Raw genomic sequence first — 26320 nt, 5'->3', positions numbered from 1 at the left:
ATTGAGGGTACTCATTTAAAACAAAGCATATCAGAGGGGAGGTGGGTGGGGGGATGGGTAAAATAGGTGAAGGGATTAAGAACACCCTGATTATGATGAGCACTGAGTAATGATGTATAGAATTGTTGAATCACTACATTGTATACTTGCAACTAATATAATACTGTATGTCAACTATAGTGGAATTTAAAAACTTAATGAAAAAGCCAATAGTAACCCCTGATAGACACTATTATGGTCTGAATAACATATATTGAAATTCTAATCCCCAATGTTATGATATTAAGAGATGGGAGTATTTGGAAGGTTATTCGGTCAGAAAGGTGGAGGCTTCATGAATGGGATTAGAGCCTTTATAAATAAGACACCAGAGCGCTAGATCAGCCCTCCTGCCATGTGAAGACACAATGAGAAGGCAATGGCTATGAACCAAGAAGTGGGTCCTCAGCGGAAGCCAAATCTGTGGATTGCTTGATCTTGGATTTGCCAATCTCCAGAGCTGTGAGAAATTTCTACTGTTTATAAACCATCCAGTGTGTGGTAGTTTGTTACAGCAGCCTGAAGGGACTAACACAGAACTATAAGGAATCTCTAGGGCTTTGATGTTCAGAGAAAATCTGTTTTCTCTGTTCTTACAATTGCCCTTAAATTTCTTTTCCCTTTTCCTCAACCTGAGATCCTTGGTAATACCTATATGTGACATATAAAGAAGTAGAGATTATTAAGTAAAGTAAATCTCTCTTTTAAGGCCAGAAAGCACTAGAGGACAGGAATTTGCATAGTTCAATTTGTCCTGACACTCATCATCATAGTTTTAACTATGAAGGAAGGAAGGAGTCCCTGTTTCTCTTCTCCTCATATCTCAGAGCTCTGGATCCTGAGAGCGCATTTACAGCAACTAGCTGGATGTGGTTGTAGAACATAAACAGGGATTAAAAAGAGAAAATGTGGTATGGGCAGGAAGTCTCTGTAGGCAAGAACTTCTGGGTGAAATTAGTTTTAAATGGGAAAATCTTTGTGAAATTTTCCCTTGAAGAGGGTAAAGCAAGATTAGGATGGGCGAAAAATATTTAGGTTTAGGTGTTTGTTTTTTAAAGCTCTGGATTGATCTATAACTTCATTCCTTGATGAATCCAAAACTAAATTCTCTGGAAGGAGATAAATACCTGAACCTTGAGAATGCTAAACTTGTTGCCCAATGTATTGAGTTTTTCCAAGAGCATTACAGATAACCATTAAGCTCATTAATGTATATACATTAGCAACAAATGGTCAGTTAATGTTACTATTCCTAATAGTTATATTTTAAGGAACTTATAAACTATAAGAAAAATTTTCTAAAGTTTGCCTTGAAAAACTATTTTTAAAGTATTAATATACTTTATTCAGCTATTATAACTATGATATAATAATAAATATTTATTAAATGCTTAAAATATGACAGGTATAGAGCTAAACACTTGATATGAATTATCTCCTTTAACTATCATAATAACCATGAAGTGTATCTCATTAGTTTCATTATGTAGTTGACCTAACTTCCCCAGGAGCACACAGCTTTTAATGCTGGAAAATAAAAACAAGGACTGAGAATGTCTAGACCCAGACTTTTAATCACTCTATTGGCTACCTATGATTGTATAGCAGATCACATCATGAATTTACAGGCTTACAACATACATTGGGGATGTCAGAGTTTCTGTAGGTCAAAACCCTGGCATGGCATAGCTGGCTTCTCTGCTCTGGAGTCTCACCAGGTTCCAATACAACTCATGGTTAGGGCTACAGATACATTAGAGGCTCAAGCGAGGCAAGATCTTTCAAATTCCCCCAGTTGTTGGCAGAACTCATGGTTTTAGGACTGAGGTCCCTGTTCTCTTGCTGGCTGTCAACTGGGAGCAACTCTTGATTCCTAGAGGCCATCCCATCTTTCTTTGTACCTGGCCCCCTTCACAGACTGTCTTACAACCTGGTAGTTTACTTCGTTAAAGCCAACAAACAAGAGTCTTTCTAATGTCAGTTGACTGAGATGGGGTCATAAATACCATAACATAATCACAGAAGTGAATTTCTACTACATTTGCTATAGTCTATTGGTTGACAGCAAGTCACAAATCCTGCCTGCATTCAAGGGGAGGAAATTATACAAAGGTGTGAAAACCAAGAGGTTTTAGGTTCTTCCACCACAACCACTAGGCAAGTAACAAAATGGAATCATGCTTGTGCCAACTTCTCAATTTTTGCCAAAAGCACATATGTTATTTACAATATTTTAATTTCCTATATTTCCTTAAATGGACTCACTTTTTAAGAATATTTTATTTTATTTATTTTTTTAAAATTTTTCATTTCTTATAAACATATATTTTTATCCCCAGGGGTACAGGTCTGTATAAAAAAACTTTTACAACACAGTCATATAGGAAAATCAATATTACTTATCATAAATAGAAGGTAAAACCAAAGCAAAGTAAAATGTAAAATAATATTTAAAAAAAAAACAAAGATTTATAATGTATTTGCCTATACGGTCTCATTTAATCATCACACAATTCATAGTAAGCAATATCATCCTCCTTATTAAATATATGGAAACTGAGATCCAGAAAAGCTTGGTTAGCCACTCAGGATGATGCAGCTTGTAAGTGGTTGTAACAAGATTCAAGTCCATGGCTAATGGCAGCCAAAGTGCACAATCTAAACAGCACCCAACTTCATTATGAATCCCAACTTTCCTGGTTCCTTTTCCTAAGTCCACCTGTCCCCTCAGCCTTTCTCCTAATCTCCTCAACTCTGAGATCCATCTTCAAATACCAGAAATAAACACTATATATAAAAAATGAAGGGCAAGTATGCTCAGGTTTTAATCCTAGCTTTATTTCTTGTTGGCCTCATCCCCTGAGGCAAATTATTGCCTTGCCTCAATTGTCTCATCTATAAAATGGGGATGATAATAGTAGGTGCTTAATAAATACAAGAGTTAACATTTTAATACTGCTTTTGTTATAATCTCAAAGGAAAATATCCAAGGTGCCTAACCTTAAATGTTGTGTATGTGATTATTGCAGTTAGGTTTTCAATCCCTTCTAGAAATAAGTGAAAACTGGAAAAATAAAATTGACAGAATGCATTATTTTGCAATTTTTGTTGTGTTTTTAAAGCTTACTATAATTAATGACATTTAGGGGCAATGCTGTTGAATAAGACTGAGCGAATAGGATCTTGAACCCAAAGCTAAGAGTTGGTCTTAGCAAGGAACATGGTCAAGATACCCTTATCATGAGAGGGAAGATTGCATTTCTGGGCACAGATGAAAGCAAGTGGGTCCCTGCAATGGGCAGAACTTGTGGTCATTCTTTTCTTATTGCTCCAAGGGCACTGCACTGTAAATTCTTCCTTCACTCTCCTACAATGTTAATTTTGGAAAGTAAGTGATTTTTATTAGCATGAAAACATGCAGTTATTTCTCCCATCTTAAATAGAAAGAACTCTTTCTTGACCCACCTTCTTATTCCAGTTTTCACCCCATTTCTCTCTTCTGAAAGAGCTATTTATAACTTCTCTCTCCAAGTTTTCTCCTCCCATTCTCTCTTGAATATACCTTGGTCATGCTTTTGCTTCCACCACCCCACAGAAACTTCCCTTGCCCAGCTCACCAAACTCTTCCATGTTGCTAAATTCAACTGCTGACTTTGGTCCTGATCTTACCAGCCCTCTCAGCAGCATATGACACAATTGCTCCCCGCTGAAACACTCTCCTCCAGGCTCCACACCCTCTGAGTCCCCTTCTGGCTTTCTGCTGACTCTTCTATCCTCCAAATTTACAACACAGGTGTGTCCCACAGTTCAATCTCTCTTCCATTTGTAGTTATTCCTTCAGTGAGCTCATTCCAGTGTGTATCTCACAGTCAGAGCTCTCCGTATTCCAGGCTCTTCTGTCCTAGTCAACATCTCTACCCCTGGAACACATCAAGCTTAATCTGTCTACAAGAGGATCCACTCTTCTCTGCATCTCTATAAATGACAGTTCCTTTCTTCCAATTCCTTAAATAGCATGTAACAGATAAATAGCCTTGTGGCCCTTCTCTCTCACATAGCTCACCCAACATACCTGAAATTCCCATAAGGTCTACTTTCTACTCTTCCCAACATCTCTGTTGTGTGCTTGACCAAGCCACCATCCGTCCTTCCAGGATCCATGCAACAAATCTCCTCACTGATCTCCCTCCTTCTGCCCTTGCCATGACTCCCTTTTCCATAGCCTAAAATCACCAGGCAACCAGAGTGACCCTAATAAAATGGAAAACAAATCTTGTCATGCCTCTGCTCAAAACTGTTCAGGGGTGCTCTTGTCACTCAAAACAGCTAAATTTTCCCAGAGACCACTAAGGCCTGATGTTATATGTCTTCCGTTGTCTCTCTGGAGTAATTTCTAACTATTCTGCACCTTGTTCAGTGCAGTCATATTGGCCTCCTTACTGTTCTATGTACATGCCAGGAAAACTTCTGCCTTAGTGCCTTTGAACTTACTATTCTCTTTTTATGAAAGAGAGGCTTACCCTTAGCAACTTCTACAAAACTACAAATCCCATCCAACACTTTCTGCTTTACTTTTTCCCATATGATGTTTATTGATATTTTATATATATATTTACTTTTTAATTTTGTGCTTAAGTTCCAACAGAAAAAGGCTTTTTGTCTGTTTTATTTACTGCTAAGTTCCTCGTACTTGAAGCAGTGCCTGGCAAAGAGAAAGTGTATGTGTTTACTGAATGAATTAAGTATCATCAAAATGGTATGATTTATCTAATTATAGTTATTTTGTAATGACCAATGATAGAGGTTTTCCCCCAAGTTCTGCATCAGTCTAAAGAGAAAGAGCACTTCATTAATATAACTACTAATCACATATTCCAAGAAATTCAAAAATCATCCACAATTTGATAATTTATATGAAGGAAAAGATAAACTTATTGATGATAATCATTTCAAATACTAATAGCCAATGATGGATATAAAATTTTAAATGAAAAAAATGTGAAATGGAAAATGTGAGTAAGTAAATAAGAGTTTACCTTTAAAGGGGGCGATTTCCTTCAATACACACTAAAAAAGCAGATGATTTGGACTTAATGATACTTTATTTGGGAATTTTGCTGTGGACTGCTTTCTCTGGTCAAATATGAAAGATGAGCTACAGAATATTAAAGACCCAGGGTGCCAAAAGTAAGCACTGAGCTGCTGACTAATCAGACAGTGGCAAAGTTTTTTAGGGGAGATTAAATTTGACTATGTCTTCACTTTTATCATGAATTAAAGATTCTCCTAGTTCTTTCTTGAAATTTAGTGTTAAAAGAGATAACGATTCTCTTAGTGTCGAAATGTTTAACTACAGAGCCTGTCTTTATCCATTTGAAGGCAAAACCCTCTAAGTCTATGAGACATGTTTTCTGTAATTGTTGGGCATCATGACACACAGCTAATGAAGAAAAACCACTAATCATAAAATGTATGTAGTGTTAATCATTTCAGATGTAAATGGATTCAATAGTAGGCTTTCCAGGTTTTCTTTTTTCTTTTCCACCTTGAGCTAAGTTCTTTGTTTTCTGGGTGAAAAAGTGAAGTAACTTCCAGAAGCTGAAATAGCTATGAGTATTATTGTCTCTTGGCTGTAGCTCTTTATAAAACACTTGATTTAAGTAAGAGTGCTTTTTATTTTTTAAGATTTTATTTATTTATTTGACAGAGAGAGAGAGCGACCACAAGTAGGCAGAGAGGCAGGCAGAGAGAGAGGGAAGCAGGTTCACCGCCGAGCAGAGAGCCCGACGCGGGGCTCGATTCCAGGACCCCGAGACCATGACCTGAGCCGAAGGCAGAGGCTTAACCCACTGAGCCACCCAGGCGTCCCAAGTAAGAGTGCTTTTGAAGGCTTCTAAATCTAATAACACTAAGTAGATGCAAGTTTATTGTTCAACTAAGGGATATTTTATTTAATTATTTGTGACAGGGAAAAATTAATTTATCTATAATTTCCTGCTACCCCTCAGGCAGAGAAGAACCTGTGAAGACTCTTCTTGCTGAGCCTGCTTGGCCATGAGAACACAAAGCAGAATTAGCTGTTTTAATTTCAGAGCTGAATTAGAGCCAGTTGTGCCATGTATCTAAAAGACTGGAGCCGGGCAGTGGGAAAGTTTGTTTAGAACAAAGGTTCCAGAAAAAGGAAAAATCTAGCTGTTGGTAGTGGATAGAGGATTATGGGGGAAAAGGAGATATAGGAAAGTTGCCATCTGGAGAAGTAGTTTTGGAGGGAAAAGGAAGAAGAAATGCTTAGATAAGTTTTTATGAAGTTTTCCATATAGTGACATGACCATTTTTCTATTTGCTATTTTTCTCTAGTATACAGTAAACAAATACTTAGCTATTAAAATTTTTAAAAATTACAACCAAATAATATTATCTTGTATGCAACCAAAATCATAGAGCAATCATCCAGCACACCATGGTCAGCACAACTGGGTAACAAAAGGCACAACAATTCTCTGCTACCTGTGTTAATTCCAGTAGATGAATACTGTAGCACAGAAGATATTTTAGGAGACACAGAAAATTTTCAATCTCTGTAGTATTGGGTATTATTCAGAAAAGTATTGAGCTTTTTGAGTTTTAACTAATAAGTCATAAGATGGCATTAAATTGATCTAGGCAGAAGAAACCCCAGGAATGGAGTACATAGCTATGAAGCTTAAAATAGAAATCTCTCAGTAACTGAACAAAGCTTCCTAGTTTTAATGAGAATTAAGACTGTCTGACAGAGTCAGAATGGATCAGAAGAAGGACTTTCATTATTTAGGATCAGGTGGCAATTCACATTTCTTTATATAAAAATTCCAAATAAAGAAAAAGAGTAAAAGATGAAGGAATGTACCCCAAAGATACAGATTTCATGAAAAGAAGGGCCATCTGTACCCCAATGTTTATAGCAGCAATGGCCACGGTCACCAAACTGTGGAAAGAACCAAGATGCCCTGCAACGGACGAATGAATAAGGAAGATGTGGTCCATATACACTGTGGAGTATTATGCCTCCATCAGAAAGGACGAATACCCAACTTTTGTAGCAACATGGATGGGACTGGAAGAGATTATGCTGAGTGAAATAAGTCAAGCAGAGAGAGTCAATTATCATATGGTTTCACTTATTTGTGGAGCATAACAAATAGCATGGAGGACATGGGGAGTTAGAGAGGAGAAGGGATAAAAAAAAAAAAGAGAGGAGAAGGGAGTTGGGGGAAATTGGAGGGAGAAGTGAACCATGAGAGACTATGGACTCTGAAAAACAATCTGAGGGTTTTGAAGTGGCGGGGGTGGTGGGAGGTTGGGGTACCCGGTGGGGGTATTATAGAGGGCACGGATTGCATGGAGCACTGGGTGTGGTGAAAAAATAATGAATACTGTTATGCTGAAAATAAATAAAAAAAAGAAAAAGCAAACAAGCAAACAAAAAAAAAAAAAGATGAATGAATGATTTCCAAGGATAAAAATAAAGGGGTGCCTGGGTGGCTCAGTCAGTTAAGTGTCTGTTTTGGGCTCAGGTCATGATCCCTCCCTCTGCCTGCTCCTCTGCCTGCTTGTGCTCTCTTTCTGTCAAATAAATAAATAAATAAAATCTTATAAAAAATAAAAATATTAATGCACTACCATGTTAAGAAAAGAGTATACAGTTGTCTCAATAAGCACTTAAAGAACAAGATTTATCAAAGATATGTTCTATGAGTAGAAAAAAGATTTCCTGAAGCCCCCAAAAAGTGGAAACAACATATTTAACCCTGTGTGTTGCTCCAAGGAAGCCTCCAACTGAGATAGTCTTTGGAGAAACCCAGATTCACTTTCCTGAGGACAACCTCTTAGGGCCACTGTCATCTTGCCATTTTTAAAAAAATAATTATTTATTTGAGAGAGAAGGCAAAAAAGAAAGAATGAGAGAAGGCGTGCTCTCAGGATGAGGGGCAGAGGGAGAGATAGATAAAGGGAGAGAAACAGACTCTGCAGCAAGTGAGGAGCCAAACATGGGGCTCAATCTCAGGACCCTGAGATCACAACTTGAGCTCAAAGCAAGAGTCAGATGCTCAACCAATGGAGCCACCCTGGCAGCCTTGCCATTTTTCTAGTTCTCTTTTTGGAGATGTTCCAGAAAACTACTACTCTGTTTCATAAATGCTTAAGAGTTAAGGTCAAACAGATCTGGAAAAATCCCACATACCTAAAGTTCCCTAAGACCAGCACGCAACCCATGTGTACCATACAAAGAAGAATGTAGATGTCTGATTTCAAAATGTATCCCCTCAGCCTTGAAGAGCAGAATCAGAAGCAAACATTTTTAACTGCCAATATGTTCTTCTCATTGACTATGAAAAGCTCCAGAAGTTTTGCAACATGTTTAAGGAAAATCTAAGAAGAATTATGTAATCTAGCTAACAGGGCCAAGTTCTATAAATGTGCAGTATTTGGGGGTACACAATAATCTCATTGTGGGTCAGAGGTGTGGCTGGACCTCTGGTATCTTCCTTAGTAATTTTTCTCTTAAAAATACCAATACAGAGAAGGAAAGAGGAGTGTTTTATCAAAGCACTGGTAAGGTTAAATCTTGAGTTATGGAACTTGGTAGACACCTGAATGTCTCTTAAAATGGAATCATTTTCTAAAGTCCAGCTGTTTTTGGCCAATTCAGCAAGATAGTCTCTCCTGGTACGTGATGCCCAAGCTCATTATGTTTCCTGAAATGTCAAAAGAGGCTCCAGAGTAGGATGATTGTGCTTTATCCAAAGTTTTCTTAAATCCATGTAATAGAACCCTCCCTTCCCAAAGACATAGAAAATGGGCATAGGAACTCAAGTAAATCATAACACTTTGAAATAATTCATTTAATCGAAATAGAGTATTTTGATTTTCATAGACTCTTTTGGCATTAAAATGCTCTCAAAGTCAAACTGTGTTTCAAAAAATTAATTATTGGAACATCCCCAAACACTGTAGACTGGTGAACTCCAACCAAATGAAATGTTCAATTAACATAACAAACATAACATAAATTGCCTCTCAGTATGAATAGATACATTTGTGTTTCTTCTCATCCAAGATGAGATTCTCATCCAAGAAAGATTACCTCTTTCTCCATTTGTAATCCTTCTGCTCTAATATTTCTTTCAAATACTTCTCTCTTTTCGGTCTGTGGGTTGGATTTTCTGTACACAAGAATATAGTCAATTCGACACTTTCCATCTCTGAAGTAAAGTCCATTCGATTTGTGTTTTTCTGGCACTGTCTGCACACAGAGAGGAAGAAATCAATTTAAAGAATTATAAGTAAATGAATTTTTCACTGTGTTTTACCAAGATCACATCTTTATAATGAAAAATGTAAACAGCAGGAAAGAGAAAATAAAAATTGGAAAAAGAACTGAGTGAAGTAGACAAAACTTAAGACACCTAACAATAATACCAAATGTTGGCAAGGATGTGGAACAACTGAAAATGATCATATTCTAAAAGTGAGAGTGAAAACTGATATACTTACTCTGGAAAACACACTGGCATTATCTTGTAAAATTGAACATTTACATAACATACAACCCATAACAAGAAAAATCCTTATTAAAGCAACTAGGAGGGGCGCATGGGTGGCTCAGTGGGTTAAAGCCTTTGCCTTTGGCTCAGTTCATGATCCCAAGAGTCCTGGGATTGAGCCCCGTGGGGGCCAGGCTCTCTGCTCAGCGGGGAGCCTGCTTCCTCCTCCCTCTCTGCCTGCCTCTCTGCCTACTTGTGATCTCTGCCTGTCAAATAAATAAATAAAATCTTTAAAAAAAAAAAAAGCAACTAGGAGACATGTATATGATTATCTATAGCAACATTGTTCATAAGAATAGAAAATAAAAAATGTGAATCAACTCAAATGTCTATGGACAGGCAAAGAGGTAAAAAAAATTATAGGACAGTCATATGGTGGAATATTATGCAACAATAAAAATGAAGACATTGGGAGATGGAGAGGAGAAGTGAGTGGCGGGAGGAAATCGTAGCGTGTGACAAACCATGAGAGACTGTGGACTCTGAAAAACAAACTGAGGGTTTTGGAGGGGAGGGTGTAGGGGGTTGGGTGAGCCTGGTGGGCGGTATTATGGAGGGCACGTATTGCATGGAGCACTGGGGGTGATGCATAAATAATGAATTTTGGAACACTGAAAAAAATTAAAAAAGAACGAATGACCTACAGTTACATCTAATAGCAAGCATATATCTTAAAATAATATTGACAGAAAAAAAAAACAAATCACAGAAGACTTCATGCTACATGATTTTTAATAAAGCACAAAATAAAATGAATCTAGAAAGAAGCTGTTAAGGCTATATATGTGCATGGTAAAGCTGTTTTTAGGGCAAGAGAATAAAAAAAGCAGTGATTCAGGAATATGGTAGAGGGATGAGATTAAAGTTGCTTTGGTGGTCTTAGTATTATTCTAGTTCAACATTCCTCAGAAATTTGTTCACAATTAAAAAAAAAAAAGCTTACTCTGTGATATTTGTGTGCATATATAAACATACCAAGTATCTGAGACAAAAGTTCACAAGATAACTTATCCTTTCTATTTGCATACATGCTAATATTAATTTTCCATTCCACTAAAAATAATTGGGAGTTAGTAACCCAAAACTAGGTTGCCATCATAATTTAAAAAAAATACTTAGTTCATCCGTTGGATGGTAATTCAATTGTTATTTTCAAAACTTACATGTAAGTTACAAATATTATTTAGTAGTCATCACACATAAAAAATTAAAGAACAAAACAGTAGGTGTAATTTTCTTCCAGGCTCCCTAGGCTTGTTATAATCATGTGCAACACTGAAAGAGACATCAAGTACAGGCCAGTTAGGCTTTAGCCCAGTTTCTCAGGCTGATAGATTTCGAAAACATGTCTATGAACCTAGAAAGTGGAAATGGGGGGATGGGGGTTGGCTGCCTTTTCTTTAGGCCCAGTTTACATCAGTTTTCAAATAGTGGTATATGGGAGGCAAACATGCCAGGCCTCCAAGGTCATTGCTAGAATGTACGTTCTTGCACAAGTGCAATGCCTGCTGTCTCATCCAAAAGGGAAAGTGTCAGCTAGGAGGAATGGAAATGTCACATCCCATGTCTTGGTCCAGACATTCTCAATGGATGACCAGCCCTCACTGATTATTATTTATTTATTTATTTTACTTTTGCTTTAAGAGGTACTCAGAGGTCTATCCAAATAAACACTTTCTTCACAATTATTTACCAGAAAAGGGAACCACTCTGTAGACTTAGCACAGCAGTATCTGTCTGCAAAAATAAGGTTTCAGCCACAGCATCAGAAGGAGGGTTACCAAAGCCTTAACTCTCTTGAGGCTGTTTCCTTTTCTGTAAGTTAAGGAGATAAGACTAGGTGCTCTTCGAGGTCCCTTTTGAGAATCCTCCTTTATGTCACATCATGGCACTCAAGGTAACTAAGTGAAGAGATGGAAAGGAATGAGGTTTTTTGTTTTTGTTTTAATACATGAATAGTAGCATATGGTGTTGGTAGAAAGAAGTCCGGGAAGCTTGGTAGAAGTAAACAATTTTTCCTGTTCAAAGGTGTTATCCTGTCAATGGTTAACCGCCTCTCAAATAATAACAGTAGGAATATGCATAAATGACTGATTTTGGTTCCTATTACCTATACCTAATGCATATACAAAGAAGGTATTAAACTCCACTGAGACAAGATCTAAGCAATAGTGAATGCCTCTAACAAAAGACTTTTCTTCCAAAATGACATATTAACAGATGGATCTATTTACAATTGCAATGTTTCCAGATTACAGAGGCAAACAGAAACTGGCGAGTGGCTTTGGACAACATAATCTACTGAGAGCTGGTCCATTTTTTATCACTGTTCTATGTGCTGGGAGATTTATTCAAGGAAGTCCATGCTTGTAAAGCTTTCTTTCTAGTAGTGACACTCAGAATGTAGATTATGACAAAATGACAGGTGATTTTAAGTGTCTCCCTTTATATAAATGAAATGTCTCTAGGTATAAGAAGGGAAATCTATCACTTAGTGAAAGTCTGTTTTAAGCATAGGTAGATTCAGGATCCCTAAAATCTGCTAGACCTATGGAGGAAATCAAAAGACTATAAAACTTGTCCCTTGTTTTCTGGAAACCCACAGTTCAACGAGATGATGACTTCACACAATCTGCTGGAATACGCTTCACAGGCTTCTACCTGGATGAAATATTGTATTTTTAAGAAATCATACACTTACCTCTCCCCCTGCTTCCAATCTACTAGCATCATCTGAAGTACTGGTCAGGTTTCCAGGGTGAAGCAGAGAATCGTCATCTTTGCAAGGACTGTTGACAGCTTCTAATTCATCAAAAAGAATATTGACATCCTTGGCCACTAAAACCAAAACAAATTCATTAGAAGTGGGGTTAAGAACTTGGGATCTTAAAATCAATACCAAAATAGAAGACACTCCCTTTGGCTTCATATTTTTTCATTGTTTCAATAACACCTTAAATGATAGGTATATTATTTTGTATGAGAAAATAAGGTCAGATGTAAAACATGTTGATCAAACAGTGTCTTGTTAAGGCAAGGAAAATGTGAAGCAAAGTGAAGTTCCTCCATAATATAAATATAACTTGCCTTCCATGACAAGAGGAGGTGTTATGTTTGTTTAGTTTTCCTTCACCTACTTGTTTAGCATCAAGTACTTTCACTTATTACTTCTAAGAACTCATTCTCTGTGTTGGACTTAACCTCTTTTACTTTATCTCATTTTATTTTTCATGAAAGTGCCTTACAACTTGCTAAGTGAACCCATATTATGTGCCAACTGTCAAGGTTCAGTAAGATCTGTAATTTTATTCCTTTGTTCCTTCCCAAGGTCTAATAAAGAAAACTTTATACAGTAATAAAGCATGTAGTTAGGTTTTCTGCATTTTCTCTTTCTCTAATCATGAATTGAAATCATGAAGGTACCCATTCAAGGGCTTTCCCAAGAGATTGTTGATGCCAATACATAAAGAACTATATATCAGACTTCCAAATAAAGACTTTACCATTCAAATACATAACACCTTGAAGTGGACCAGATATGAAAGTTCAGCACTAGTGGCTGAAGACATACAGTGCCAGGTACAGGACCCTTCCTTAGCATCTCGAATGGCAGACCAACATTGAGGTTCACCTTTTCCTTTGATGCTTTAGAAATTGCTAAGGATTTTTAATCCACCACAAGCCTCTGTGCAGAATAATTTGTAGGCAATACAGTACTATTTATCTATCACATACAAGAGTATTCATCCTTTCATTTAAAAAAATTTTAGAGAGGTGCACATTATCTTGTGCACAGAGTTGAGTGATAGCCATACCCTGATAAACAAAAGTGACATGTCTTCCTGCCCTTGTGGTAACTGGTAAACAAAACATATAGTCAAAGAATTATAAATTGCATCAAGTGCTATAAAGAAAAGAACATCTTTTGGATACAGTGGGAATAGAGATCATCTACTTAGTTGGTGTGACCAGGCTCTAAAGCAATTCATTTAACATCCAAGTTTTTCCTCTGTAAAATAAAATCGGCATGGCAAATAAATTAACACTTACTGCTTACTGTGGCAGGCTGAATCATGCTCCCCAAAGGTGATCTAGATCCTGGAACACATGAATATGTCACCTTCTATGGTAAAATGAACTCTAGATGTGCTTAATTCAAGGATCTTAAAATGGGAAATTAGCTTGGATTACATGAGTGGGCCCAGTGTAATTAAAAGTGAGGTAAGAGGGTCAGAATCAGAGAGACAGATTGGAAAATGCTATGATGTCAGCTTTGGAAATGGAGGATAGAGCCATGAGTCAAGGAATGCAGGTGCCCTAGAAAGTAGAGAAAGGCAAGAAAGCAGATTCTCCCCTATACCTGAGAAGGAACACAGTCTTGCTGGCATCTTGATGATTTCTAACCTTCAGAACAGTGAAAAATAAATTTGTGTTAAGTCACTAAGTTTGTGACAATTTGTGGCAGCAGCAAGAGTAAACCAATACACTTGTTACAGGTTTTTAGACTCTGCAGATCCAAAGGAAAAATATCATGGTCTTTTCCTACAACTGGGATTTAGGAGCACCTCTGATAGGCCAGGAACTCAAGGAAAGGTACAGTTTTGAGGGAGCACAGTCTTTCCAGTGTTGTGGGAGATGTCAAGAGGAAAGACAACTTCTCTGACAGGCCTGCATAAGGAAAGTCCCTCTCCACCACTTACTCTCTATCGTCTCTCACTGCTCATTTCTTCACAGCACTTATCACAAACTGCAATTATACTGTTTATTCGTTTGTTTACTGTGTGATGGATATTTACTCTGTTAGGATAGAAGTTCCATAAGGGACCTTGTCTGTCTTGACTGGTGGACAGAGGTCCTGGCATAGCCCTCAACACATATTTAATGACAGAACAATGATCTCAAGGTGGACACATTTCATGATGTCTGAGAGCCCCCCTTTCTCCAATATCCTATGGTTCTAGGACATTGTATATATATTTTTCCCAACACAATTCTTATTCACGAGCCAGGAGCTCCACAGTTTCAAGTAGAGGCTGATTAAATTTTAAGTGCATAGTGATTAAATTTCAAGTAGATATTGATTAGATTTGAACAATAGCATAAAAATATTTCAGCAAAGTAGATCTGCTTACGATTCTAAATTCCACCCCTCAGCTGTGTGAACGTGTGCTCCCATTTCCTCACTTGTGAGGCAGGTATGGGAAACTTCTCTCTCAGGGTAGCTGAAAAGAGGATTCATTGAGATCATATAAATGTTAGTCTGACCCACAGCAGAGCGGCAAGGAATGCTGGCTTACCAATTTTAGACTCTGGGACCTTATGTCAGCACTTGGGTCTCAGCAGCACAAGACAGGTCAGGCATTTACAAGTTGGAATGGTTGTTATGAAGGGTAGACTGGGGTAAGGTGTGAAATAAAGAAGCTAAAGAGGACAATGAGATTCATGTCCAAGTGACTGGCTCTCCTTGGGGACAAACTCTTGCATTCATCTGTCCATGAGAATTGCCCCTTTGCTTTTGCTAATGTAGAAAACTACAAGATCTTCTGCTCGTATCACCTTCTGGTGTTGGTACAACCAGTTCTTTAAAGCCCTCTATATTCTGGGGCTCCCAATTGGGACTCTGTTGTCACCCTGAAGATATATGGCATTGTCTGGAGACATTTTTTTATCATTTTGGCTAAGAAGAGGGGGTAGTGCTAACATCCAGCAGGTGAAAGCCAGGGGTACTGCTAACCATGCTCCAATGTCAGAAAAGCCCCCTACAAGAGATATCTAGTCCAAAATATCAATAGTGTCGACACTGAAAAATTATGCTCTATTAAAGGTGCACGTCTTTGATTCTAGAGGGACCAGCTTGCTTGGAAAAAGGAAGAGAAGTCTGTTTTCCCTACTTCTGCCCATCATTATTGCTGAAGAAGTTGTGATGCAGCTAATGCTACCTGAGAGCTCAAGGGAAATCAGTATGTCATACAATCTGAATTTTAGAGAACTTTTAGAGAATTAAGTGATATTAAGACCTCATTATCACCTGTCAGCCTCCCAAGAGTCTTAACAGGGATTAAAAATGCTGATCTGTCAAAATTCTCAGGTGAACACATGGCCAGTAAGAAGACTGTAGAACAAGTAGACAGCTATACAGACAGAAGAAACACCTGTCCTTTATCAATACTCCACCATTCTTACTGACAGATCAGCTATACAAGCTAAGTTTTAGAAACAAAGTATAATATCTTTTGAAGCAAACTTACATCATTTCTTTAAGGAGAAAAACAACCTCCAACTTCCAGAGTTAATCAATTTTAAAAAATCTGTTTATTCAGCAAGTTACTTTAGTTATTCAGCAAGTACTTAGCTACCTATCTTGGCCGGGCACTGTGCTGGGTTAGGTCAAGTACTAGACACGACAACCATCGCCCCTGTCTTCACAGAGCTCACCATCCAGTCAAGGTGACAGTGGGGCCTTTTTATCCATGGCAAGGATGTCACAAAGATACTCTACATTCAAACAGTGTTACTTTTAATGGATTCCCCTCACCTTTCATGCAGCCCAAGTAACAGACCGGCTCTGCATAAACTCAGGAAGGGCTGTGTGAACAGAACTGGGAAGGTGAGTCGCAATAGATAGATACCACACATGTGGAAAGCAAGAGAGAGGCTCAAATGATTGTCCTTCACAAAAAGCAGGCACTCAGCCTAAGAAGAACAGGGAACAAAGTAGCAAAGACTCGCATATAATAGCTACACAATAGTCAAGAACCTCAGATTGCCTGGGAGGCAATTTTGGGAGACCAAAAACCTGCTAGAGTCTGAGTAAATCATCAAACTCAGAATAGGTAAGAGATTTCTGTAGGCTGACTTGCTTTGTTATCCCAGAATAGAGACGGAGCAGAGAAGTCAGAGGGTCAGAAGACAGGGCAATTCTGACATTCTTTTTATGGGAAGGCAAGTTTACCTCGACAGCACTGAATCTACTGACTAAATATTTGTAATTATTTAAATTATTCAGTAAATCACTTGGATTATTAGCCATTATTCACCTCTAGGGGAAAAAGGCCAAAAATGTATTTCAAGGGCTCAAATAAGTAAGCAAATAAATTAATTATCTTCTGCCATTTGTTCACTGAGCCAACATTTATGTTAGGTGCTAGAGGCACGAACATGAACAAGACATGAGTGAATAAAATCGAAGCAGGACTATAAAGGCAGGGAAAACAAACACTAAGGGTGTCTTGTATCTTTTAGAGAGTAAGAAATAAATACCAAAAAATCAAAGCACTCGACTCACTGCTCTTTTAACTCTCCTATTCCTCAAATGCAGCAGAAAAATCCCACGGTAGCATTAACAGCACAGGAGTACTTTAATCTCAGTATTTTCTGATACAGAGAAAATCCAGTGAAATTATAGGTCACTGAAGACAACATAAGACTGTGTAGTGTAATGCTTTATTTATATTTGTCCTCCAGAGTGCCAGCTCATTTTACTATTTTTGTCCCGAGTTCCAAATTATTACATCTGATATTCAGAACTTTGAAAATACTGCATATTGACCTTAAACACAGACAAAAAAGAAAACACACACAAAAAAGGAAACCTTCAGGAATGATTTAAAATGCAAACAACACAAAACAAACAAAACAAAACAAAAAACTTGTTTACATCTTAATTTGAACATTTAGCTGTCTGTTTTGTAATAAGTTCTCTTTACATCTAGCCCTAGGGACTCTTCCAGGTGAAAGCCCAACACAGTTCTCTAAAACTGATTAGCAAATAGGAGGCACTGGTGCCCATTTTTAAGTAAATAAAAACTAGTTGTAAGAGTCTATCAATTTGTTTTTATTTTTTAACTATGCATTCACAATGCTAAACTAAAGAACAAATTTTATAGAAATCAAATATTGAGGGTCCCAGCTCATTTTGATTTAGAACTATGATAAATCTTGGTGCCCAAAAGATTTTTCTAGTCAATATTTTTTAAATTTTTTTTCAGTGTTCCAAAATTCATTGTTTATGCACCACAGCCAGTGCTCCATGCAATATGTGCCCTCCATAATACCCACCACCAGGCTCATCCCACCCACACCCACCTCCTGTCCAAAACCCTGTTTGTTTTTCAAAGACCACAGTCTCTCATGGTTTGTCTCTCCCTCGAATTTCCCCCAGCTCATTTCTCTCCATCTCCCCATGTCCTCAGTGTTATTCCTTATCTCCACAAGTAAGTGAAACCATATGATAATTGACTCTTTCTGCGTGACTTATTTCACTCAGAATATTTTTATATGTTATAATTTTCTTTTTTTTTACTTCAATTTTATTTTTTTCAGTGTTTTAAAATTCACTGTTTATGCACCACACCCAGTGCTCCATGCAATACATGCCTTCCTTAATACCCACCAATTTGTTTTCTTTTTCTAGTTATCTTAGAGATTGCTTTAAAGTATCTGTTTCTTGAAAGGAGCTGCTGTGGCTGATATCAAAGAGGTTACTGCCTATGCTCTCCTCTAGGATTCTGATGGATTCCTATTCTCACACTGAGGTCTTTTATTCATTTTGAGTTTATCTTTGTATACTGTGTAAGAGAATGGTCGAGTTTCATTCTTCTACATATAGCTGTCAAGATATGTCTCCAAAGGCAAAGGAAACAAAAGCGAAAATGAACTTTTGGGACTTCATCAAGATCAAAAGCTTCTGCACAGCAAAGAAACAGTCAACAAAACAAAGAGGCAACCCACGGAATGGGAGAAGATATTTGCAAATGACAGTACAGACAAAAGGTTGATATCCAGGATCTATAAAGAACTTCTCACACTCAACACACACAAAACAGATAATCATGTCAAAAAATGGGCAGAAGATATAAACAGACACTTCTCCAATCAAGACATACAAATGGCTATCAGACACATGAAAAAATGTTCATCATCACTAGCCCTCAGGGAGATTCAAATTAAAACCACATTGAGATACCACCTTACACCAATTAGAATGGCCAAAATTAGCAAGACAGGAAGCAACGTGTGTTGGAGACGATGTGGAGAAAGGGGAACCCTCTTACACTGTTGATGGGAATGCAAGTTGGTGCAGTCTCTTTGGAGAACAGTGTGGAGATTCCTTAAGAAATTAAAAATAGAGCTTCCCTATGAACCCACCATTGCACTACTGGGTATTTACCCTAAAGATACAGATGTAGTGAAAAGAAGGGCCATCTGTACCCCAATGTTTATAGCAGCAATGGCCACGGTCGCCAAACTGTGGAAAGAACCAAGATGCCTTTCAAAGGACGAAGGGATAAGGAAGATGTGGTCCGTATACACTATGGAGCATTATGCCTCCATCAGAAAGGAGAAATACCCGACTTTTGTATCAACATGGACGGGACTGGAAGAGACTATGCTGAGTGAAATAAGTCAAGCAGACAGAGTCATTTATCATATGGTTTCACTTATTTGTGGAGCATAAGAAATAACATGGAGGACATGAGGAGATGGAGAGGAGAAGGGAGTTGAGGGAAATTGGAAGGTGAGGTGAACCATGAGAGACTATGGACTCTGAAAAACAACCTGAGGGTTTTGAAGGGGCGGGGGGTGGGAGGTTGGGGGAACCAGGTGGTGGGTTTTGGAGAGAGCACAGATTGCATGGAGCACTGGGTGTGGTGCAAAAACAATGAATTCTGAAATGAAAAGAAATTTAAAAAAAAAGACCCCCCCCCAAATAAATAAAGTGTCTGTTTCTTTCCCAGACTCAGAGATTGAATACGAAGCAGTGGAAAGGAAGACAAAAACAAGAGCAATACAATGTACTGAGAGCTGACTATGTATTAAGAATTTTGGGGTCTGTTTTCCCTTTTCTTCCTCAAAATACCTTAGGAAAAGGGTATTATGAGAAAAAAATCCAGGTTCAGAGACACTAAGTAAGGCCACAAAGCTAGTAAGTGACAGAGATAAAATCTAACCCGGTTCTGACCCCCAAATCTATGCTGTTTCTAGCTGGCCTCTTGTTTCTGTGGAAAGCATACTACTGTTCCTAAATCATGTTTGGCTTGGGGCACCTGTATGACTCAGTCGGTTAAGCATCCAACTCTTGGTTTCAGCTCAGGTCATGGTCTTGGATCCTGGAGTTCAGCCTTGCATTGGGTTTCCAATTTAGTGGGTCTGCATCCCAGTTCTTTCCCTCTGTTCCCTCCACCATCCCTTTTCATGGATGCATAGTGTGTGTGCATTCTTTCTGTCCCTAATAAATAAATAATCTTAAAAAAAAATCATGTTTGGCTTTCCATCACAGGAAGTCCTTTAGTTGCCAACCAACTATCTTGTCACTGTTGTAATATTTATCTGAATAAAGCTAGACTTTACATCTGCTGCTGGATAGGTCTGACACTTTTTAAAATTTAACAGATAGATTCAATGTTTTTAAAAAGTCAGAGAAACACACAGACTGAGCACAGGGATTTTAAAGACGAAACACCACTTAACATGTGTATACCAGCAAGCCTAGGACTCTGCTCAACATGCTTCAAGTGAATCTTATAACACCCCTAAGGCAAAGACTATCTGGTTTGCCAATGAGAGAAAAAAAGAGCCCAATTTGGAAAATTCAAAATAAATAAAGTAGTTGGAAAAGATATAAATCCTCCTTAGCTAGTTTTATTCCTTTCCAAAGGTCAGTGGCTTTTAAAGTGTGTTCCCTAGAACTGCAGGATCCTTTGGGGGGAGATTCAGGAGCAATGGAAAGGACAAAGAGGAAACTAAGTGGGAAAAGCACTGCACCCTCCACTCCCAGCTACCCCAAACAACTCAGCTACCTTTTTATATATTGAGATTATATGTGAAAATATATTTGAAGAAGAAAAAATAGATTCTACTGCTTTAAAATTTTTGGAAATCTCTGCTAGTGTTGTACAGCAACGGTTATATGATTGTATAACATCTCCCCAAAGAAAATCTGAGGAAAGAAAGCTAGGGTTCTAATTGTTATAGCTATGAGAGTAGGCACTTTTTTCTGCCATGGGAAGTTTACTTGAAATATTTTAAGATTGAAAATAGATCTCTGCAAAGAAAAAAAACTCATATATATTTTTTTAATTTGTGGTCATTAAAAAAATTTCATTGGCATCTCCTGGCTCAGTAATGACACAGTTTATAAAACAGAGCATAGACCACAGCATGGGGCATCTACAGAACACTGTGCAATGGGGCAAAGATCATTAACTTATTCCTGGGACAGCATGTTTCTTAGGAAGAGCTTCTGTTGCTATTAACTTTGTTCTCAAGAAAAGGACAGACATCTCAATTACTTCTATAACAAGGCAGATAATAATAGTACCTCTTAACTACCTGGGAATGATATTTAGAGAAGAACCAAGTACCTAAAGCAGGTTTGCTCAATAGCCTTGGTTATCTTTTTACAATGTGAAATGAAATCAATGATGTTCTATATTAAAGATCCTCCGAGTCTCCTGACCATAACTTCCCCTTCTTCAGAAAGAACATTAGCTCTGGATTTGGACAAGCCTAGGTTCAAATGCTAGTCTCATACCTACTAGCTCTTAGATTGGATTATTTAATTTATTTAAGGTTTAATGTCTTTATATTTTCAGCAGGTGTAATACAATGTCTCACACAGGATTTTTGATAGGAATGAAGACAAGACAGCAGCCAACACTAATGTAGCACTTGCCATGTGCCAGGCACCACACTAAGGGCTTTTACACAGTTTATTAGAACTATCCCCCCTTCATCAGATGTGGAAATTACGGCAAGCAGAATCTAAAACTAAATACAGTAATATGAGTAAAAGGTCAACCACAGAGTTGCCAGGCAAGATTATGTCTTCAATATATGTCAGCACCTCCATCCTCCCCATCTTCCCCTTTGAAACAGCATGGCCATATGAATTAAAAAAAAAATGGAAATCAGGGCTCAAGTAATTGGATTCAAAATGACTCACTGGATGTCACCGAGAAATGACTCAGTCTTGCGGACGCAGAAGCACAGTGCAGGAACAGCATTGTGGATTACACAGACACACATGCAAGGGCAGAGGGTCCAACTACAGGATAACAAGATCCTTCCAACCTGCAAGTCCTCGTTTCAGACACTTTGCTTTTTGCTCTCTTCCCTTCATTAGAACCTAACAGACCATAACACAATAATGTGCTATGGTATGAATGCCACTTGACAGTCCTCACAATCTGTATCTGCATATATTAGGAATCAAGAAAAGAAAAAAAGACAAGGCAGGAGGGGTGGGCAACAAGAAGTGGGGGAGGGGAGAGAACTGATCCCTAGAAAAGACTGGGCCCTGGTAATAATTTAAAGCAAGAATTAAGAGGCTCAATATAGCCTTTGAATAATATCTTTCTTAATGGTTTGCTAATATAATAAATGTACATACACATAGACATGGACTATAGGGCTTTAAGACTTGATTCTCAATCTGATGTCACAATGAAATATTTCTAAATGTCTGCTTTTCAAAAAAATGTCCAGATTTTTAAAATCCAGTGACTAAAAAAGCAGGATTTTTTGTTTTAATTGCTATTATTGTACATGATACAGTAGGCACTAAAATCCTTGGACTGTTAAGGTGATATGAATCTTATTAGACAAACTCAAGAGTAAGCATTGCCCCTATGACCTTGTCATCATTACATTAAGTCCCTCCCCCAAGTGGCCTGGTAGACCACTTAATTTCAGTCATTGTTGACATTCCCATTCCTCTACCCACCATATGTAGGACTGTAAAAGATTTTGACATCTAAAGGATGTTTAGAGACCACTCAGGTCTCCAAGCCACACTGCTACTGCTGAGCCACTTACTTTGTAAGTTTAGAGTAAAATTCACTCATTCACTCACGAAAGAAATTTGTTGAGCAGCTACTATACTCTGTACTCTGCTTAAGGTACTAGATATGCAACAATGAAACAGGAAGATGAGACTGCCTCCTTCCCAGAACCCCCAAAACTTGCTGAAATATGGAAGATCTCTTCAGGTTGGAGAATGTTAGCCAATGCTGGCTTTCAGGGGGCTCAAGTGCTGGCTCCTAGCATACAACCCAGCCATTCATTCCCTTTTCCCCCATCCATGGGAAGCCATGCTACCACTGCAAGACAGTCTAAGGGAGCTGGACAGGAAATTCCTTTTCTCCCACTCTGTTTCTGTGTGGGTATTTCTCTGTGTGTCTGTCTCTTTTTACCAAGGATTAGCCTCTCGAAGCTCAGACTTTCAGAAAACAAAAGCCAGGAACTTTAGGAAACACAGAACTCTGCTGAAACAAAGGAGTTCAGGGCACCTAGCTACCACCTTGGGATGGGAAACAATGGGTTAGAAGAGAGAGAGGGAAAAATTACATCAAGGAAAACACACACACATACACCCTTACATTATACTGTCATATAGGAATGTTTTCCTCTTAGAAAACAATCAGGTTGCTTTCATTTTGAACAATAAAACAAATGTGATCTCTGTTTTAATTTCTTTTGAACTGAACTGTGCACAAAAACTTTCACCATTGCTTTAAGATACTATGCATAACACAGTGCCCTGGTACATGACAGGTCAGGTGGAGAGATGGATGAATGGTTGAAATAACTTTCCTTCTTTATAAGCTGTACGTCTGTTATGGGGAAATCTGAGAAACAACCTGTAGGTGGCTAGCCACTCTAAGATATCTTTTGAACAGGAGAAGCCATTGTTAGGGCTTAAACAGTATAGGAAAAAAAAAAAAATGTAAAGTATTTTACAGTATAGAAGCATGGGGAAGAATTCTTGCATCAAGATATAACAAAATAAGAATAATTTTATTAAAATTAAAGTAGCACAATCTGAGGGGTTTGAAGTGGTGGGGGGGTGGGAGGTTGAGGTACCAGGTGGTGGGTATTATAGATGGCACAAATTGCATGGAGCACTGGGTGTGGTGCAAAAATAATGAATGCTGTTATGCTGAAAATAAATAAAAAATAAATTAAAAAAAATACTGAGTAGCTCACTTTTCCTAATCATGTTTATTTAATCTTTTATTTATCAGAACAAGGGCCAGCATATGATTAAATACTGACTGTCAAATATTAACCATAGAGCCTTGGGGAAGTATACTCAGTTTTTTCATCTTTAAAATGGAGAAAACACATCTACTATTTCTTGTAGGGTTGTTTTAAGAAAAGAGATAGTAAGGGAAGAGCACTTATTACAATGGCTGGCTTGTCTTAGAAACTCAAAAAATGTTTCAAATTCTGTCTCTCTCCTAGCTTGATCTTAAAGGTTATATAAATATAACCTTTATATATATGTAACATATGTGTGTGTATGTGTGTGTGTGTGTATGTGTGTGTGTGTATATATATTCACAAAATTCCAAGAAAATAATAAAATTTTCTGTCATCTCAACAAAAATGTCTGTAGGAGAGAGGAGTTTTTCTGATGTCCAAATCCTATGTATTTTTACATTTTTGTAAGTTGGTCTCTCAAAGCTTCCTATAAATAATAGTCTAAGGTACAGTCCCTTTAAGAACCAAACTATGTGTATTTATACTTAGAAGTTTCAACTAATTTGTTAAATATCTGAATCACATTTGGAATCTAGGGTGAAACTGAAGGTAGATAAATGGCCCAAATCTTTCCTACCAGAAATGACCAAAGCCATGTAGGCAGTTTCCTAAAACTACTTAACAAAAAACTTATTTTTTTTTTTAACAAGAAAACAGATTGGTTCCAAAGTATTAGAAAATTCTTAAACCTAAAAAGAGTTGATTTGCATTTGAAGGTGAAATAATATATTTCCCTTTTATTATATTATGTTAGTCACCACACAGTATTTCACTAGTTTTTGATATAGTGATCCATGATTCATTGTTTGCATGTAACACCCAGTGTTTTATAGGATCTATACTCTAGGAACTACAAAACGCTCATGAAAAAAATTGAAGAAGACACAAAAAGATGGAAAAACATTCCATGCTCATGGGTTGGAAGAATCAACATTGTTAAAATGTCTATGCTGCCCAGAAGAATCTATACTTTCAAAGCCATCCTGATCAAAATACCAATGGCATTTTTCAAAGTGCTGGAACAAATAATCATAAAATTTGTATGGAAGCAGAAAAGACCCTGAATCACAAAGAAAATGTTGAAAAAGAAAAAGAAAAAAATAAATAAAAATGGGGGCATCATGTTGCCCGATTTCAAGCTATAATGCAAAGCTGTGATCACCAAGACAGCATGGTACAAAGGCAGACACATAGATCAATGCAACAGAATAGAGAACCCAGATATGGAACCTCAACTCTGTGGTCAACTAATCTTTGACAAAGCAGGAAAGAATGTCCAATGGAGAAACAGTCTCTTCAACAAGTGATGTTAGGAAAATTGGACAGCCACATGCAGAAGATTAAAACTGGACAATTTCCTTACACCATACACAAAAATAGACTCTGAATGGACAAAAGACCTAAATGTATGATAGGGATCTATCAAAATCCTAGAGGCAAAAAGAGGCAGCAACGTTTCTGACCTCAGCCACAACAACTTTCTGCTAGGCACGTCTTCAAAGGCAAGGGAAACAAAGGCAAAAAAGAACTTTTGGGATTTCATCAAGATAAAAACCTTCTGTACAGCAAAAGAAATATTCAACAAAACAAAGAGGCCACCCACAGAATGGGAGAAGATATTTGCAAATGAGACTATAGACAAAGGGCTGATATCCAAGACCTATAAAGAACTTCTCAAACTCAACACCCAAAAAACAAATAAGTCCAAAAAATGGGCAGAACACATGAACAGACACTTCTCTAAAGAAGATATACAAATGACTAACAGACACATGAAAAAATTTTCATCATCATTAGCCATCAGGGAAATTCAAATCAAAACCATACTGTGATACCACCTTATACCAGTTAATGGCAAATATTGACAAGGCAAGTGTTGGAGATGATATGGAGAAAGGGGAACGCTCTTACATTGTTGGTGGAAATGCAAGTTGGTGAAGTCACTTTGGAAACCATGTGGAGGTTCCTCAAGAAATCAAAAACAGAGCTACCCTATGACCCAGCAATTGCACTACTGGGTATTTACCCCAAAGATACAGATGTAGTGAAAAGGGCCATATGCACCCCAATGTTCATAGCAGCAATGGCTACAATTGCCAAACTGTGAAAAGAGCTAAGATGCCCTTCAACAGACGAATGGATAAAGAATATGTGGTCCATATACACAAAGGAATATTACTCAGGCGTCGGAAAGGATGAATACCAAAATTTCGCATCAGCATGGATGGGACTGGAGGAGATTATGCTGAGTGAAATAAGTCAAGCAGAGAAAGTCAATTATCATATGGTTTTACTTACTTGTGGAGCGTAAGGTATATCATAGAGGACATTAGGAGGAGGAAGGGAAAAATGAATGCGGGGATATCAGAGTGGGAGACAAACCATGAAAGAATATTTCCCTTTTCTTAATTTTAAACTTAAATATTAACTACTCAAACTTATATGCTTCTATTAGATCACAAAGAGCTCACTGTTCTAAACAATACCATATACAACTCTGCCTTTAGTAAGATATGCTAATAAAAATTACTTTAAAAAAATAGTCTCTTAATGTGCTGTGAAGTGTGTAAACCTGGTGATTCACAGACCTGTAACCCCTGCGGCTAATAATACATTATATGTTAATTAAAAAAATAAAAAATTATTTAAAAATA

General features: G+C 37.6%; 1 protein-coding gene across 5 annotated transcripts in view; it reads right to left on the bottom strand.

Annotated features, from left to right (window-relative positions):
- The window catches only part of ANO4 (anoctamin 4), a 469407-nt gene that overhangs the window by 204219 nt on the left and 238868 nt on the right, over window positions 1-26320 (bottom strand). For all 5 annotated transcript variants that reach the window (XM_059186643.1, XM_059186644.1, XM_059186645.1 and 2 more), the window contains 2 exons: window positions 12325-12461; window positions 9164-9322 (listed from right to left, as the gene is read on the bottom strand). In XM_059186643.1, coding sequence (XP_059042626.1) covers window positions 9164-9322; window positions 12325-12461 — 296 coding nt within the window. The remainder of the gene's footprint in view (window positions 1-9163; window positions 9323-12324; window positions 12462-26320) is intronic.

Source organism: Mustela lutreola, chromosome 8 (assembly GCF_030435805.1).
Source record: "Mustela lutreola isolate mMusLut2 chromosome 8, mMusLut2.pri, whole genome shotgun sequence".
In the NCBI taxonomy this organism is placed as follows: Eukaryota; Metazoa; Chordata; class Mammalia; order Carnivora; family Mustelidae; genus Mustela; species Mustela lutreola.
This window is presented reverse-complemented; position numbering and strand designations above follow the sequence as displayed.